The 16,672-nt window shown below is 47.9% G+C and overlaps 1 protein-coding gene across 2 annotated transcripts in view; it reads left to right on the top strand.

Annotated features, from left to right (window-relative positions):
* Window positions 1-2,480, top strand: part of BLMH (bleomycin hydrolase) — a 46,994-nt gene extending 44,514 nt beyond the window's left edge. Inside the window, exon 12 of one of the 2 annotated variants that reach the window (XM_025361646.1) lies at window positions 1,516-2,480. In XM_025361646.1, the coding sequence (XP_025217431.1) occupies window positions 1,516-1,667 (152 nt within the window). In that variant the 3' untranslated portion in view covers window positions 1,668-2,480. The remainder of the gene's footprint in view (window positions 1-1,515) is intronic. The other variant, XM_025361647.1, reaches the window with a different exon arrangement.
* Window positions 2,481-16,672: the final 14,192 nt, after the last annotated feature.

The raw sequence follows: 16,672 nt of genomic DNA, 5'->3' as shown, positions 1-16,672 counted from the left end.
AAAGAAATCTCCATACTGTTTTCCTTAGTGTTTGTACTAGTTTATATTCCCACCAGCAGTGTAAAAGTGTTCCCTTTTCACCACATCCACGCCAACATCTATAATTTTTTTGCTTTTTAATTATGGCCATTCTTGCAGGAGTAAGGTGGTATCACATTGTGGTTTTAATTTGCATTTCTCTGATAATTAGTGATATTGAGCATTTTTTCATGTGTTTATTGGCTGTTTGTGTATCTTCTTTTCCAGATTGTCTATTCATGTCCTTTGCCCATTTTTTGGTGAGATTTTTTTTTTCTTGCCAATTTGTTTGAGTTCCTTGTAGACTCTGGGTGTTAGTCCTTTGTCGAATTCATGGTTTGTGAAGATTTTCTACCACTTTGTGGGTTGTCTATTTACACTGCTATTTCTCTTGCTGTGCAGAAGGCTTTTAGTTTAATTAGGTCCCATTTATTTACGTTTTTGTTGCATTTGCTTTTGGGGTCTTAGTCGTGAATTCTTTGCCTAAGCCAATGTCTAGAAGAGTTTTTCCAATGTTATCTTCTAGAACTTGTATTGGTTTCAGGTTTTAGATTTCAGCCTTTGACCATCCTGAGTTGATTTTTGTGTAAGGTGAGAGATGAGGATCTGGTTTCTGAAGGGGAATTTGTGTTGGCCTAGTGGAGCCTGAGATGCAGGTTAATCCTCCTTATGGAAGACGACGATTACTAGGATGGGTACCCGATGACACCACACTTTTTCTCTCAGCTGAGCTCTCAACCTTAAATGGGGCATTAGTGCCAGGACACCTCTGTATAGTCCTAACCCACTGGAGAGGCCTTCCTAAGGAGAACAGGTTAAGCAGATGTCTCATTCTTCTAGTTCTGCCTGATCCTCATCATAGATTTCCTCCTAGGAAAGCAAGGACTGCTTGATCATTTCACTCCCACAGTATCATCTGCAAATAAGTGCGTATCTAGGAATGATGACATGACCCTATCAAAATGCTCACAGCATTCTACCTGATTGTTGTAGGAGTGTGTGATAGAAAGGAATGGGGGAGAACAGCCATTGACACTGGTAGGGTAAGAAGGGAAATGGGGTGCTTGCCCTTCTGACCCTAGAAATTTATGCCCTAGATGTGGCTGTATAAATGAGAAGTTTTTCTGCCTCCCTACTAGTATACAGGTAGTCACTCACCATCACCAAGGCAGCTGAGGAAGAGAGCAGCAGCACAGGATCTGGTGTTAAGTTAGCCTTGGGTCCAAGGCTCAGCTCCAAACCTCACCATGTGACCTGGGCACATCACCTAGTTACTCTAAGACCCAGTTTTCTAATTTTTCTAAAAATAGAGCCATGCCTGTCCTGTCTGCTTCACAGAATTGCTAATAAGGTTTTAAATTAAATGAAATTTACAGATGGGAAAGCTGAAAAATATGTATGAATATCAGTTTTGTAAAAGGTTTATCCTACAAAAAGGGTTTCTGCTCTTTGCCCCTTGCCGTCTGTACTCATAAGTCTTCTGTTTTTTTTCTCCAGGTTACCTGTGCATGACAGATGAGTGGTTCTCTGAGTATGTCTACGAAGTGGTGGTGGACAGGAAGCATGTCCCTGAAGAGGTGCTAGCTGTGTTAGAGCAGGAACCCATTGTCCTGCCAGCGTGGGACCCCATGGGAGCTTTGGCTGAGTGATACTGCCTCCAGCTCTTTCCTCCTTCCATGGAACCTGACGTAGCTGCAAAGGACAGATCCAGGGACTGAAGCCAAAGTTATGCAAGGGACTATGTGTTGCCACAGGACACAGTCAGATTTCCAGTCTCCACCAGGAACCTCTTTGGGAAGTGTGGTTTATGCTGAAACAGAATACTCTTAAAGAAAAAAAGGAGGGGGAAAGATCAGGTCATACTCTCTACTCTCCTCATCTCTTAACAGCTCAGGATCTCTTAGCATTTTAATCAGATGTAATTGTTTGTCTTTAACTGTCAAAAAGTTTGGTTCTGTGTCTGTGTTTTAATAAGACAAGAGAGGATGAGCGATTGAGGTGTATGGAGAGAAAACAGACCTAATGCTCCTTGTTCCTAGAGTAGAGTGGAGGGAAGGTGGCCTAAGAATTGAGCTCTCGGAACTGCATGCTGCTGGACAGTATCACTGTCTTTCTTAGATGGCAGTCACTGAATTCCATTTTTTCAAGGTAATTTCTGGTGCCTCTAATAGCCCAAAAATGGGAGGTTGATCGGGTCTGACATGATTCCTTCCTGTTCTGAACTGGGGGGTGCACATCTCTGCTTGAGTCAGGTTTGAGTAGAGGCTTAGAGACAGTTGGGTGAGAACAACCAAAATCTTATCATGGTCTCAGTTACAATCATTAGGGGGAGCCCTAGCCAAATGGTTTAACTTCTGCCTTTGGAACTGGGGATTGGGTGGGCAGGAAAAGGTGATATCCATTCTTTCTGATAACTAGATGGTGCTGAGAAGCTTTTGAATAAAAACTTTGCTAAATGAAAATAAGCTGATTTATGGGATCTGTCTAAGAAGTGTTTGTTTAACTACAAAAGAGAGCAGCCAGGTGGCTGGCTCATGTTCTTGAAAGTGAAAAACAGGAAAAGGGCTTTTCCCTCCTCATCTTCTTCGCAAGATGTGTGCTCTTTCCCAGACTGCCGGTTCTCACCGGCATCTGCAAAGGGCTTCCAAGTGCCTGTTTAAGGACTGTTCCCTACCATGTAAATGTTCTGCCCAGATCCAGGGTCCCTGCAAGGGTGGGGAGTGAGGCTCTGTTGGGCCCAGCCTTAGAATAGGTCAGTAAGTTATCTTACTGAGATTGGCCCACCCTTTCAAGAACAAGGGTGAAATAGAAGACATTTTCACAAAAAAACTGAGTTTGCCCCAACAGAAGGGAAGTGATCATATGGAAGGGTTGAAATGTATCAAGGAATGTAGAATAAAGAACATGATTGTTATGTGGATCAGCTACACAAAAAGCAACTATAGATGAGTCTTACAGGGTTTGAAAAAAGGTGAAACTAAAATCCATGAAGGTAGCAGATAACTAGGGAGGGGAGGTAATAGGAATGAACATACTCTAAGATCCTTGGGTCTTTCAGGAAGAAGATAAATACATTGTTTAACTTCAGACTTTGGTATGTAAACATGTGTGCCAAAAACTTCTGTAGTATCTACTAAAAATAAGCAGAGGATACAGTTTCCAGTCAAGAATAAATAGAATGGAAAAATGCAATCAGTCCATAAGAAGACAAGATAGGGTAGAGAAAGAAAAGGCAGGACAAATAGAGCATCCAAAATAAGATACTAGAGAGAAATCTAAATGTGCCAATAATTATATGTAAATGGACTAAATGTTCCAGAAAAAAAAAAAAAAAAAGCCAAACTGGATTTTTAAAAGAAATCCAGCCATATGTGATGACAAGAGAGAGACATAGGCTACCTAGAATATAAGAAAGGATGGAAAAGATACATCAGGCAGATACTAACCAAAATAAAACTGAGAAGTTATATTCATAACCCACAAAATTAAGGCCACTCCGAATAACGAAACAGACGGTCTAATTCCAGGGTATGCTATTTGCATAACTGTAATGTGAATGTCCTCCCTAGAGCTGTGGAACACCGCAGCCCTGGAAACAGGCCTTAAGACAAAAAGCATTACTACAGATAGAACCACTACATAATGATACGCTTACCCAATTCTTCAGAAAAACATAAAGATTCTAAGTTACGTACCTAATAACATTGCCTCAAAATATGTAAAACAAAAACAGCTATATGGAAAAATAAGAAATCCAACATCATAGTGGGAGATTTTAATATACTTCACATAGACCAAGCAACAAAAAATTCAGGTAAGTATGTAAGAGATTTAAGCATTTAGCGAGTTTGGTAAAATGGACATGTGTAGAAGACCACATCTTCATCCTGAAAGCGCAGACGTGTGGAAACCAATGACCGAGCATAAACCTGTTTAAAAAAAAAAAAATGCATCTAACAACTGCACTTTCATGTTGATCACATATGGAACTTTTTCAAAAATTGACCACACGCTGAACAGTAGAGTCAACCTCAACAAATTTGAAAAGGTTGTTGCCACGTAGACCACACTCCAACCACAGTGCAATTATGTTAGAAACCAAAATTAAAAGATTACAAGATGACCTCTGTATGTTTAGAAATTAACTGATGGGTCCAAGAAGAAATCATGAAGAAAATTTAACCTGAACAATAATAAAAATATGTAAAAATGAGGGATGCAGCTACAACAGTAATTTAAAAATTTTACAGCATTAAATTAATGTTACATTAATGTATTAAGATTACAGAATTTTATAGTTCTGAATAATAGAATAATGTAAATTATTCTAAATCTAAATATAAAAATTATGCTAGGATGTAATAAAGGCTGAAAATTGAGCTAAACATCTGTTTCAAGAAATTAGAACAGCAAAATAAACCTAAAGAAAGTAGATATGCACAGAAATTAAGCATGCCATCAACAAAGCCAGAAGAAGTTGGTTCTTTTAAAGAAAAGTTAACAAATATTTTTTAAGTACACATGGAATTAAAAGGATATTATAGATGCTGCAAATATTAGAAAAATATTAGAAAACTAGAAGATACCCTCAAAGCAACAGTAAAGGGATTTGTTTAGAAGACAAATCCGGCCGGGTGCGGTGGCTCAAGCCTGTAATCCCAGCACTTTGGGAGGCCGAGACGGGCGGATCATGAGGTCAGGAGATCGAGACCATCCTGGCTAACCCGGTGAAACCCCGTCTCTAGTAAAAAAATACAAAAAAAATAGCCGGGCGAGGTGGCGAGCATCTGTAGTCCCAGCTACTCGGGAGGCTGAGGCAGGAGAATGGCGTAAACCCGGGAGGCGGAGCTTGCAGTGAGCCGAGATCCGGCCACTGCACTCCAGGTTGGGCGACAGAGCGAGACTCCGTCTCAAAAAAAAAAAAAAAAAAAAAAAAAAAGACAAATCCACAAGCTCGGGAAGGCCAGGAGAGGAGTCAATGAAATATTTAAACCCAGAAAGCAGATGCAGACCTTGGAAGATTTAGCAGAGCTGAAAAACTTGAATTTCACTGAACCCTGGTGGAGAAAGCCGGTGATAAGCAAATCGGTTTACAATGCATCGTCCCCCGAAAAGCGCAGATACGGTAGCAACAGAAAGCATGACTTCTGGAATTGGGTGTGAAGGGAGGGTTACCAAAGAGTTGAATGTCTGTTGGGTCCCCTTCCTATACCCACCAGCTTGGTGACTGCCCTTCCTCCGTTCATCAGCCCATTAGAGAGAGAAAAAGTGTAGTCTAGGTGTCAGGTGAATCCCCAAGGGGATTAAATGAGCATTTACATTCTGAATCTTCTTGCCATCCTTGGCTCCTAGAACTCTAGTAGCCAGGAAGTTGGAAGTCTTCTCAGGAGCAACTTGATTAGCTCAATAGGCAAGATGTAAAAAATGACTTTATGGCCTAAAGAATGATTTTATGAGGGTGGTATAACCCTGATAAGGATAGTGGAAAAAATACATGTAAACCTCACCCATAAACATAGATGCAAAGTCCTAAACCAAATGCAGTAATATGTAAAAAAGATAATCTTCATTACCAAATACTTAATAAAATCCATTTTTCAAATGAAATTAGGATCCAGAGGGGAGAATTGAAGCATGGTGGGTTTATCTTCTCTGCTAAACGATCAGGGAAATGGGCTGAAGTTGTAGCTAGAGGTCTCAGTTGGAAGAAACTGCTAATATTTGGGTGACGAATGAGGAAATGGGAAGGCATGGAGTTGTCTTTTGCTTTAACTCCGAATCTTAAGTGTCACCAGAGGAGAGCTTCATGACTGTGGCCTCTGGGAAGTCCTGGCCTGAGTAATGGTGACCCTACATGTCCAAGAAGCCAAGACATGATAATGAGACATGCCTTCAGGATGTGGTGTGGCCCCATCTGCCTGCCTTGGCTTGTCCGTAAAGAGCAACTTAATTCTAATTTGCTGTTGGCAGCACCAGGGCACTCGTACTTGAAGTCCCGTTCCTCCAGTGTGCGGGTGGGCACCGCTGTCCACTGCGGCTCTGGTTAGTCATTTGTTAAATTAGATTCCACTAATTTTTAAAGTAATTCCAGATGAGCATGGTCATATTTAGGACAACTTCTCCAAAACGAGTAAGTCTTTTAAGTTCTACTTGCACACACTGAATGACAGGTACACACAGCCTCTCACTGTGGCCCCTGCCCACCTGTCCACACTCGACTTACTCCCCTTCTTGTACACTCTGCTTCGGCCAACCACTGACCACCTCCTACCCTGTCCCGCACTTTGTCCCTCAGACACACCATGCTCATCTCCAACTCCTTGCTGTTCCTTCTACCTAAAGCTCTTCCCTCAGGTCTTTGCATGGCTGGCTTCTCATTCGGGTCACGCCTTCAGTGTCAAGGCCATCTCTGACCACCTTATCTAGGGAGCCAACTTCCTCCTCCCCCTGCCTCTGCCACCTCCATGCTGTTTCAGGGTCTATTTTATTCACAGCACTTACCACTTTCTGGAGGTACCGATGTATTTATATGTGTATTGTCTGTTTTCCCCAAAGTCAGTTACTCCCTGTCAGCTCCCAGGGGCGGGAACCTTGTCCTGCTAGTGACTGTATTCTCAGTGCCTGGCTCATAAGAAATATAGGGTAGGCTGACACTGAGCACACCTTCCATTCTGACAGCTATAATTAATGAAGTTTTTACATAGACCTGAAGTCAGCTTCACTGTAACTTGCTCAGTAGGGACAACTAGAACGAGAACAAAGCCCCCGGAGATCTTTGTATTCCAACATTTCACATTAAGGTCTCGATTTCATTTCATGCAGGTGCGTGGCAGCGGGGAGAATAGGTAGGGAGAGAACAACAGAGGCTTACCTGGCTTCCTCACTGCTTGAACCTTGTTTCAAATCAGCCCAACACAATGGGAAGACCAGGGCCTTTGGACTCAGATATGCTGGCCTTGCCACTTGGCAACCATATAAGTGCTTACACCTGGCAAGCCTGTATAAATGTGGAGAAGCTACTTAACCTCTCTGAGCCTCCATTTCCGTACTTCCTTTGTTGAAAAACAATATTAAAATTTATTCACTTTGTGAGGCTGAGATGGGCGGATCACAAGGTCAAGAGATTGAGATCATCTGGCCAACATGGTGAAACCCTGTCTCTACTAAAAATACAAAAATTAGCTGGGCGTGGTGTTGCGCACCTGTAGTCCCAGCTACTTGGGAGGCTGAGGCAGGAGAATCGCTTGAACCCAGGAGGCAGAGGTTTCAGTGAGCTGAGATCACACCACTGCACTCCAGCCTGAATGACAGAGCGAGACTCCATCTCAAAAAAAAAATTATTAAACATGAGAACTCAGCCTGAAAAGGAGGAAAACCGTAATTTAGTTTTTGATAACATATATAGTTATCCAAAAATAATACCAGTTTATATTGCATATTTCCCATATGGTAGAAAAGAGACAGAAGATAATTCATATAATGTACCCAGCAGAGGCTCAATAAATGGCAGCTTTTATTAAAAACAGTTCTCATGGAGCTTCTTCAATGTGTCCAGTGTTGTGGGAGCCCCTCTAGGAGTTGAAACGATTCGCTTCTCTCCAACCAAAGTAGTCATTTACTTGGGAAAATAACATGTTTATGCATGAACCAGTTGAAAAAGAAGGTGACTTTATATGAGAGAGGTCTTCCAGTAAACTCCGTAATAATTGTGAAAGGGCTTGACGTTGGAGAAGGAAACGTGCTGACTGGTTTTAAAGTAACTTCAACCTACAGTGAACACCGACGTCAAGGGTGAGGGTGATCAGCTCACCAAGAAGAAAGTAAGGGAAGCCCTTCCTAGATGGAGAGACACAAGTTACCCTGAAGTTTGCTGAGAGGAAGAAGAGCCAAAGAGAGGATGAGTGTCTTATAAACTTGAGCAGGAGAAAGAAAAATGGAAATGGGATACAGGAGAGAGGATTGGCTTCAGGAGCTGGGAGCAGAGGGCTTGAGTTCTCGGAGTGGGTCTAACTCTTTGATCAAGTCTTGAGCAAAGCCTTGGACTTCACCTCTTGGCTCCCAGCATCTTTGCTAATAAATAGGAAAAAAAATGTACTCCTTAAGTGAACAGCACTGGTGATGTGTAATGTGGCAACATTAGTGGGGTAGTGCGTCTGCTGTAACATGGAGCTGAGCTCCTTTGAACTCCCTAGGGCTCCTCCCCCCTTTGTGAGACGCCTGAGGCCCCTTAGAACATGTTTTTTCCACTTCTTCTCCTCTTTTCTTTCTTTTGCCTCCTTTCCACCCTTACCCCTTTCTTTCTTTGCCTTTTATAATTTAAAAAATGCTTTTCTGAAAAAGTTTCATAAAAATATCACCTGTACATGGCAAATATGTAAATAGTATAGCAGGGTAGACGTTGACAAAGGGGGTTTCCTTCCACCCTAATAACCTCTTCTTCCAAGGCACCTACTGTTCCCAGTCTCTTCTGTGCACTTACAGATTTCAATACACATATCAGCCCCCATGCCTCGCCCTCAACAAATTGGAGTAACACCTGTTCTGTACATTTTTTTCCCTCCATTTATAATAAATCTTGAGAACTTCCCCAGATCAGCCCATAGAAAACTGCCTTACTCTTTTTACCTGCTGCATGGTACTCCATTGGTGGATATGTCCCTGGGGCCCTGGTTTTATGGCACGAAGTCTGGTAAGACTCAGAGGCATTTTCCAAGCCCTTCATTGCCAGTGTGTACATTGATGGAGGCTGCTGTGCGCCCACACAGTGATAGGTGTTGAGGCACGGAGACAGGCAGCAAGCACTCTGTCCCTTGGGAACCCAGAGTCTAGGAAATTCGGAGAGGGACCAATGTGCTCCAACAGCTCTGTGTGTGTACAGGGCGGTGGGGCCCTCCCTGGTTCTCTGTGCTTCTGGCGTCAACATCTCCACCAAGGTGGAAGGGAAAAACAGCTGCCCTCCAGAGTGTGGCCCTGGCTGATGCAGTCAGGGAAGGGAATCCCCTAGGGAGGAAGTAGAAATCATAAACCCTTAAGGAAGGAGACCACCACTTCTCCTGCTGCCCACCTCCCCCTCTCCACCTTCCCCCTGCCACCCCTGGCCCACGCCTAGTTTATAAGACAGAAGAAAATGAAAAAAGCAAAAAGTAAAAAAAAAAAAAAAACCAGAAGTAAGATAAATAGCCAGATGACCTTGACACCACCCGGTCCTGGTGGTTAAAAATAATAATAATAATAATAATATAATAATATTATCAACCCCTGACCTAAACTACAACTACTTGTGCTATCTGTAAATTCCAGACATTGTATGAGGAAGCATTGCAAAACTTTCTATTCTGTTAGCTGATGTATGTAGCCCCCAGCCACGTTCTCCACGCTTGCTCGATCTATCACGACCCTTTCACGTGTGCCCCTTAGAGTTGTAAGCCCTTAAAAGGGCAGGAATTTCTTTTTCAGGGAGTTCAGTTCTTGAGACATGAGTCCGCTGATGCTCCCAGCTGAATAAAGCCACTTCCTTCTTCAGCCCGGTGTCTGAGGGGTTTTGTCTCCCGTTTGTCTTGCTACACCCTGGCTCACAGAGATTGCAGCTAGATCGTGGGGTAGTCACAGCATCTGTAAAGTCTGGGGGTCACCTACAACCTTGATTTCTCCTCATGTGTGAGTGTCCTTCAAGCTGGGCCTTTCCACATCAACCACTCCCACCTTTCCCCCTCTTTTAGAAAAAGTTCTCCATGAAGTCTGAATATACAATGAGTTAAGCAAGGGTAGCAATGGAAACTTACGTCGACGCTAATCTGAAAAATACTTCCTGATTTTAAACAATTATGACTGTGCCTCTCAATGGGGTTGTGGAAGCAGCAGGGGCGCCCCTGGTGAAGACTGAGGGAGTCAATTATGGGCCTTAGAAAGCGCTTTAAAAGTCTTAGTTATTGTTGTTGGCATTAGCATTTGCCCAGCAAATGCTTCTGGGAGGGTTTGGGGTGCTATCGTAGAGTGGGTGGTGTGGTGAGGCTGCTGCCATAACACGAGATAAGAGATAACGGGAGTTCAAGTGGAGAGGACAGTGCGGCTGGGGAGAGGGAGGTGGGAGGCCGGGTGATGGGGTGCTAGGAGGAGGGTTTAGCAAAGGCAGAAGGCTCTGAAGGAATATGGGAGGAAGGAGCTAGGAAAAGTGACCAATGACAAAATGAACCTACTTCCAAATGTTTCTGGCCTTCCTTAGGGCCGAACCTGATCTGTTCCTCTCCCACACCCCCCGCATTCCCAAAGGGACCTTGCTTGGAGCTCCCTTTAGCTTGCTTCATCTGGATGGGGTGGGCCTGCTAGGGGCTCCCATGGAGACCTCTGTAGAGAGGAGCCCAAGGTTCCCAGTGGCAGCAAGTCCTGCCTTGGAGGTGCCACTGAACATGAATGTAGAGTCACCAAAACCACGCCAGGTCCCAGGAAAAACTGGGGGTGTCGGGGAGGCGCTGGTGGGAATGGAGCAAGAGGACACTCTAAGGACAGAATACTGTCAGCATTTTCCTGGGCCTGAGAAAAAGCCCACAAGGAGGGGTGGGCCTCCTTCTTCCTTTATTGTATAAACAGGGCAGAGGCAGGACAGACAGATGGCACCAAAGGCTTCCGGAGGGAGATCACGGGATTCGCATGGTTGGGTCCTGGCTGGCTCCACCGAGGACTCACTGCTGGCCTTTGAGACTCCCAGTAAGTGGGTTTTCTTGGCGGTGTTTGGGGCAGGTGTAAATATTTATGTGCTCCTTACCTCTCAAAGCGAAAGCCTACGTTTATTCTGAGCCCCAGAGCAGCTTCTAAGCCCCACTATTTCTGGGCTCAAGCAGGTGAACAAAGAAAAATATTGCCGTGCGGTGATCGCCTGGCAGCCTCTTCCCAGCTGCCCAGGACCTATCGCCCTTGACATCTCCATGGCTGTCCCTATACATCACCAGCACCAAGCTTCGCAGGTGCCTGCTGGGTTTCTGGCTTGCATCCCTTCCCTGCGGCCACCCGCTGACACCTGCATTCACATTCTAAGGAACCCCAACCACCACGACGCTCCCCGCTGTTTGTTACCTGCAGCGCACGCAGGTCATAGATATTAGATTCTTCCCCGAAACACTGCTTCCCTCCTGCCGCGCTCAGGGCTCCCTCTTGCCTTCCACGCCCAGGATAGGGTCTCCCAGCCTCCCCAGGTCTCTGAAGCAACAGAGGTTGTGACTTCCTCATGCTGTCAGGCTCAGGCTGGGAAGGAGCGGCCCAGAGGTGCGGGAGGCACGGGTGCGGGGCTGCCCCTTCCCGGGCGGTGGACGCTGAAACCTGTCCACCTGAATTGGAGGTGGGGAGGGGCAGTCGACTGACCGCCTGGCAGGGGAGCACGGTGCGGGTTCAGAGGGAGGGAGTGGGAGGCCCGAGAAGGACAAGGCGCTTGTGGCGATGAGTCGAAGGCAGAGCGGGGCTGCTCCAGTGGGGAGAAGGGCTGGCCCTGTGGAGGTGAGGACCTGCGGGTGGGCCTGTCCTTTCTGTGGGATGGTGCCTAGGGCAGGAGAAAGAGAAACACCTGTTTAAAGAGAGGGGGAGGGTCTGGACCAATTGTGTGCGGACTCTGCCAGGGAGGCAGGGGGAATCAGGGTGGGGCCGTCTGTGTAATTCTAATGTCGTTTGCTAATGGTGGGTGCCTGCAGCCAGGGAGCAAGAGAGGAGGAGATGGGATCACTCGGCCAGACAGAGGATGGGTCGAAGGCCCCCTTGGAGGAAGGGCCCAGCGCACAGGGTCTGCAAGGAGTTGGTCCCTTCCCCACCCACAGCTGGGCAGTGCCCACTGAGATCATCCTCCCTACTTCGCAGACAGAGACACAAAGGCCAGACAGCTTGAGGTTAAGGAGCTCGGCCAAGCCCACACGACTGTACAGGGTGGGGGCCGGGATTTGACCCAGGTCCACAGGGTGCCCACTCTCTAGGCAGCACCCGCACAGAACAGGGCAGTGCCGTAGGGAGGGGCTGCGCGCTGGGCAGGAATGGATGTTCGGCTAGAAAGAATCTAGAAGGAAGGCCAGGAGTGATGAGGTCAAGTTCACGAGACTGCACAGTTAAGAAGTATTAAGTCACACTGGACAGACCTGGTCTTGGTGGCCAAGCGGTAAAGCCACCCCTGCCGCCGTCCTCCGCTGGCGCCTCTTCCCAGCGCCCCTGCCCTCCTCCTTTGGCCCTCCTGGAAACAGCACCTCGCGTTTTTTGTTGCCCTTGCCTATACGGCACAAACATGCTCATTCAAGAACGAGAACTAGGGGCCGGGCGCGGTGGCTCAAGCCTGTAATCCCAGCACTTTGGGAGGCCGAGACGGGCGGATCATGAGGTCAGGAGATCGAGACTATCCTGGCTAACACGGTGAAACCCCGTCTCTACTAAAAAAAAATACAAAAAACTAGCCGGGCGAGGTGGTGGGCGCCTGTAGTCCCAGCTACTCGGGAGGCTGAGGCGGGAGAATGGCGTAAACCCGGGAGGCGGAGCTTGCAGTGAGCTGAGATCCGGCCACTGCACCCCAGCCTGGGCGACAGAGCGAGACTCCGTCTCAAAAAAAAAAAAAAAAAAAAAAGAACGAGAAGTGGAACGTGGGAGGCAGCAGACAACTGTGTTCATCTGAAAGGAGGAGCCCCCACCCCCATGCAGGCGCTGCCCCTGGGGATGAAATTCCCAAGCTTGTTGGGGAATTCCCCGCCTGGCGTTGCCGCTCTGAATGCCAGCACCTAACCCCCTAATGTCCCTGCTGCAGCACTCCCAGCCTCTCCCTGTACCCCTCCTAGGATCTCCCCTGCACCCATTATCCTCCCTGCACCCCTTGCGGCATCCCCCTGCACCCCCCAGCATCCCCCCTGCAGCCTCCCAGCATCTCCCCTGCAGCCCCCAGCATCCCCCCTGCAGCCCTTTCAGCATCCCCCTGCACCCCTCCCAGGATCTCCCTTGCACCCTCATTATCTCCCCTGCACCCCTCGCAGTATCCCCCCACACCTCCATTATCCCCCCTGCACCCCTTGCGGCATCCCCCTGCACCCCCCAGTATTCCCCCCTGCAGCCCCCCCCAGCATCTCCCCCGCACCGCTCAGCATCCCCCCTGCAGCCCTTCCAGCATCCCCCTGCATCCCTCCCAGGATCTCCCCTGCAACCCCATTATCACCCCTGCACCCCTCGCGGCATCCCCCTACACCCCCCAACATACCCTCTGCACCCCCCGGAATCCCCCCTGCACCCCTCCAGCATTCCCCTTGCACCCTCCCAGTATCCCCCTGCATCCCGGGCTCCAAGCCTCCCGCCCACCTTGCGGTCCCCGCCCTGGCGTCTAGGTGGCACCAGAATCCCGCGCGGACTCCTCCCGCTGGGTGCCGCCCTCGCTTGCCCGTGGTTGTCCAGCTCAGTCCCTCTAGACGCTCAGCCCAACCGGCCGCACAGTTTTCAGGGGTCAGTTCCTCCAAGTACAAGGGGCTGTGGCTTCTCTGGAGCTGCAAACTTGTTACTGCTATTTCCTTTCAGTCTTCTACTTCCTATCGTTCCTGGCCTCTTCTTGGGGAGAGGTAGAGCCTTCTCCTCTCTGCCTCAGGGACAACCCAAAGCAAGTACTGCATGTGCCCTTTTTAAAGTTTTAAATAATTTTAGCAAAAAGGGTATTAACATTAAATCCATTTTTAAACTTTTTGAAAAAAATTATCAAAATAACATGCACATGGTTCAAAACAATAGGCTCCTGCTGGGCGCTTTCAGATAATTCAAATTGTCACCCAGGTTTGAGTGCAGTGGCTCCATCACGGCTCACTGCAGCCTCGACCTCCTGGGCTCAGCTGATCCTCCACCTCAGCCTCCTGAGTAGCTGGGACCACAGGTGCGGGCAACCACGCCCGATTAATTAAAAAAAATTTTTTTTTTTCCCAGGCTAGTCTCGAATTCCTGGGCTCAAGCGATCCTCCCCTGCCTCAACCTCCCAAAGCACTGTGCTCCGTTTTGACGCAGCTTTGAACAGCAGCTGGTTAACAAAATGAGAACCAGTTCTTCATTCCTTCATTGTGGAAGTCTTTATTGTGAGACTCTGGGGACAGAGAGGAATTAGACAAGGCTAAGCTGAGCTCACATCCCAGCAGTCAGATAAACGCATGGGTACCAAGTACTGTTAACGTCCCAGGAAGAAAAAGCAGGTTTCAGGATGGGGGCGATGGGGAGGTGTTGGAGGTCAAGAGGAAGCGGCACCAGCAGACCCCTATGTGCCGTCCTGGGGGAGGGGGGCGGCAGGGGAGGCGCATACCCCGTGCCCCGTTGTGCAGCCTCCCCCCTCCCGCAAAGTTAAAGAGCAGGAAAGTCAGGATTCCTCGCTCGGCCCTGCCCTACCCTGCCTGCTGCTCCGCGCTCCGCGCTCCGCTCCTCCCTGCTAGCGTGTGTGTGTCGGGGGTCCCTCCCCTCCTGGCGCTGGGGTCGGGCGCGCACTCCGCCCAGTAGCGCGGCCCCTCCCGGGCGAGCGCAACTCTATCCAGCGGGAGCGGGGAAGCATTAAGTTTATTCGCCTCAAAGTGACGCAAAAATTCTTCAAGAGCTCTTTGGCGGCGGCTATCTAGAGATCAGACCATGTGAGGAGCCGCGGGTACAAATACGGCCGCGCGGGCGCCCCTCCGCACAGCCAGCGCTGCCCGGTGCCTCGAGGGCGCGAGGCCCGGCCGTCTCCCCAGCCCGGGACCAGCCTCCCGGCACAGCCCTGCAGGTGGGTCCGCTTTTCCTCTCCGCCTCGAACCCACGTTTCTTTCCAGAACTTCTTCCCCACCTCAGGGAGGGGGAGAGAACCGCTGCGCCTCACCGCCAGGCGAGGAGGCGAGGAGGCGAGGACGTGTATGCGCCCCAGCGGTGGGCGCCGGATCCTGGCCCTGCGCCCTCCAAGCTCAGCAAGAGCCAGAGCTGAAGCGGACCGGCCGGGGTGGGGGACGAGGAACGTGGAGTGCTGAAAGGAGCCTGGGGGGCGGGCGTAGGGGGTTTCTTTGTGGTTGCAGTGGCTTTGCAACCTCTTGAGGACCCCCGAAAGACCCCTTAAAGAGGGTCTTGAGCAAAGTGCTGTCCTGCGCTTTGGGAAAAGTTGCTTTCGTTTCAACTCATGGTTTAGGTTTGATCTTTACTGTCATCGCGTGCAGGTGGCTTTATGCAAAGGGAGAGTTCTGGTTGACACAAATGCCCGGATAGCTAGAGAAATCTCTGAGTGGCGCTTAAGTGGGCCCAGTCTCCGCGCGCTTGGGTGGTTTCACTGTCAGAGCTGAGGCGCGCTCAGACATCTCACAGGCCATTCAGAATTTATGCGTAACTCCAACTGCAATGATTGTGCTGCATGGTTGAAGGGTATAACCATCATTTGCTTGAAAATTGTGTACATTCAAATTTGTTCTTGAAAAAAAAAAAGCTCTCTGGAGCTCGAGAGTGGATTTGGGTCTCGGGCTAAGGAGCAGATTTTCTTCTGAACTGGGGCTTTTGCATATTGAATTGTTCCTTTTCCATTTGGGACTGTGAAGAATTTGAGAGGGGTAGACTTTCTGAATCAGACATTGCAAAGGCTTTGTGTGTGTATTTTTACGATCAGTTTTGTCCAGAAAAGTGAACCAGGTCAATGGATTATTTATGAGCCTGCTAGCTAACTCTCATCATAGGAAGACGAGATCAAATATTTAATGTGTTTTGCCTTCAGTTACATAGGAAAAATGTCTAAGAAGGTGACATTGGGACTTGTGTTTAATGAAACAGAGAACTGTGGGCAGCGTCAGTGTTGGGTTTTTAGGCGGGCAGGGAGCACACAGCTTTGACTCTTTGTCCCATTACTTGCTTCTGTGAAGCCACTGAGGCCCCAGGGTTTGGGTTTTCCTAGCACGCACTCGGGTTGCAGTGACCGTTCCAGCATGGATGAGTGAGAGGCAGGTTCTTAGGAAGTTTGTGTAAATTGAGCAAGCCACTTGGGGCATGGGCTTTTCTATTTTCTTTCTTTCTTTTTCCCACTAAAGAACAGATTGGAACTGTTTCACAGTTAATCAAAAGTTCCCTCAACACTCTGGTGATCCATCTAAGACCTCTCAGAGATGTAACCACCAACACAGATATTCAAACACATTTTTTCCAATCTGGTTGTTTAAGAAATATATGTATACTAGGAGTGGGATAGAGGGAATAATGTTGATGTTTTAATGGAATCCGAAAGACCTCAGGAATTCCTCTTGGGGGATGTTTAGAGTCGTCTGAGCATTTTGATGAAACTTGGAGAGGCATGTTGAAGAGTTTTGCAAATGGGTGAGGTGCCTGAAGAATGGGGATGCTTGGCTGGAGGGGGGGTTAGGAGCATGGATCAGTCTCTTTCTTATAGCAGGTGCTTGCTTCCCAAACACCCTGGATGTCCCCTGCCAAACAGAAACACAGGTAACTCCAGACATTAAGCCAATACGTAGCGGCTCCTTCTGCTTCCTACTTGTGGAATGAATGGTATAATTGGAGAGAACATAGAAGGCAGGGTTTCCTGAAGAAGCTTAATTTTAATTTGGCTTCATGAATCAACAGGATATGGTCATGACTTGACTTTTTCTAAAGATGTCTGGACAGTCAGAGCAAACATTATACAGTCATTTTTGGCTGTTGTTGAGAAGGTAACTCAGAC

This window comes from Theropithecus gelada, chromosome 16 (assembly GCF_003255815.1).
Source record: "Theropithecus gelada isolate Dixy chromosome 16, Tgel_1.0, whole genome shotgun sequence".
NCBI classification, from domain to species: Eukaryota; Metazoa; Chordata; class Mammalia; order Primates; family Cercopithecidae; genus Theropithecus; species Theropithecus gelada.
This window is presented reverse-complemented; position numbering and strand designations above follow the sequence as displayed.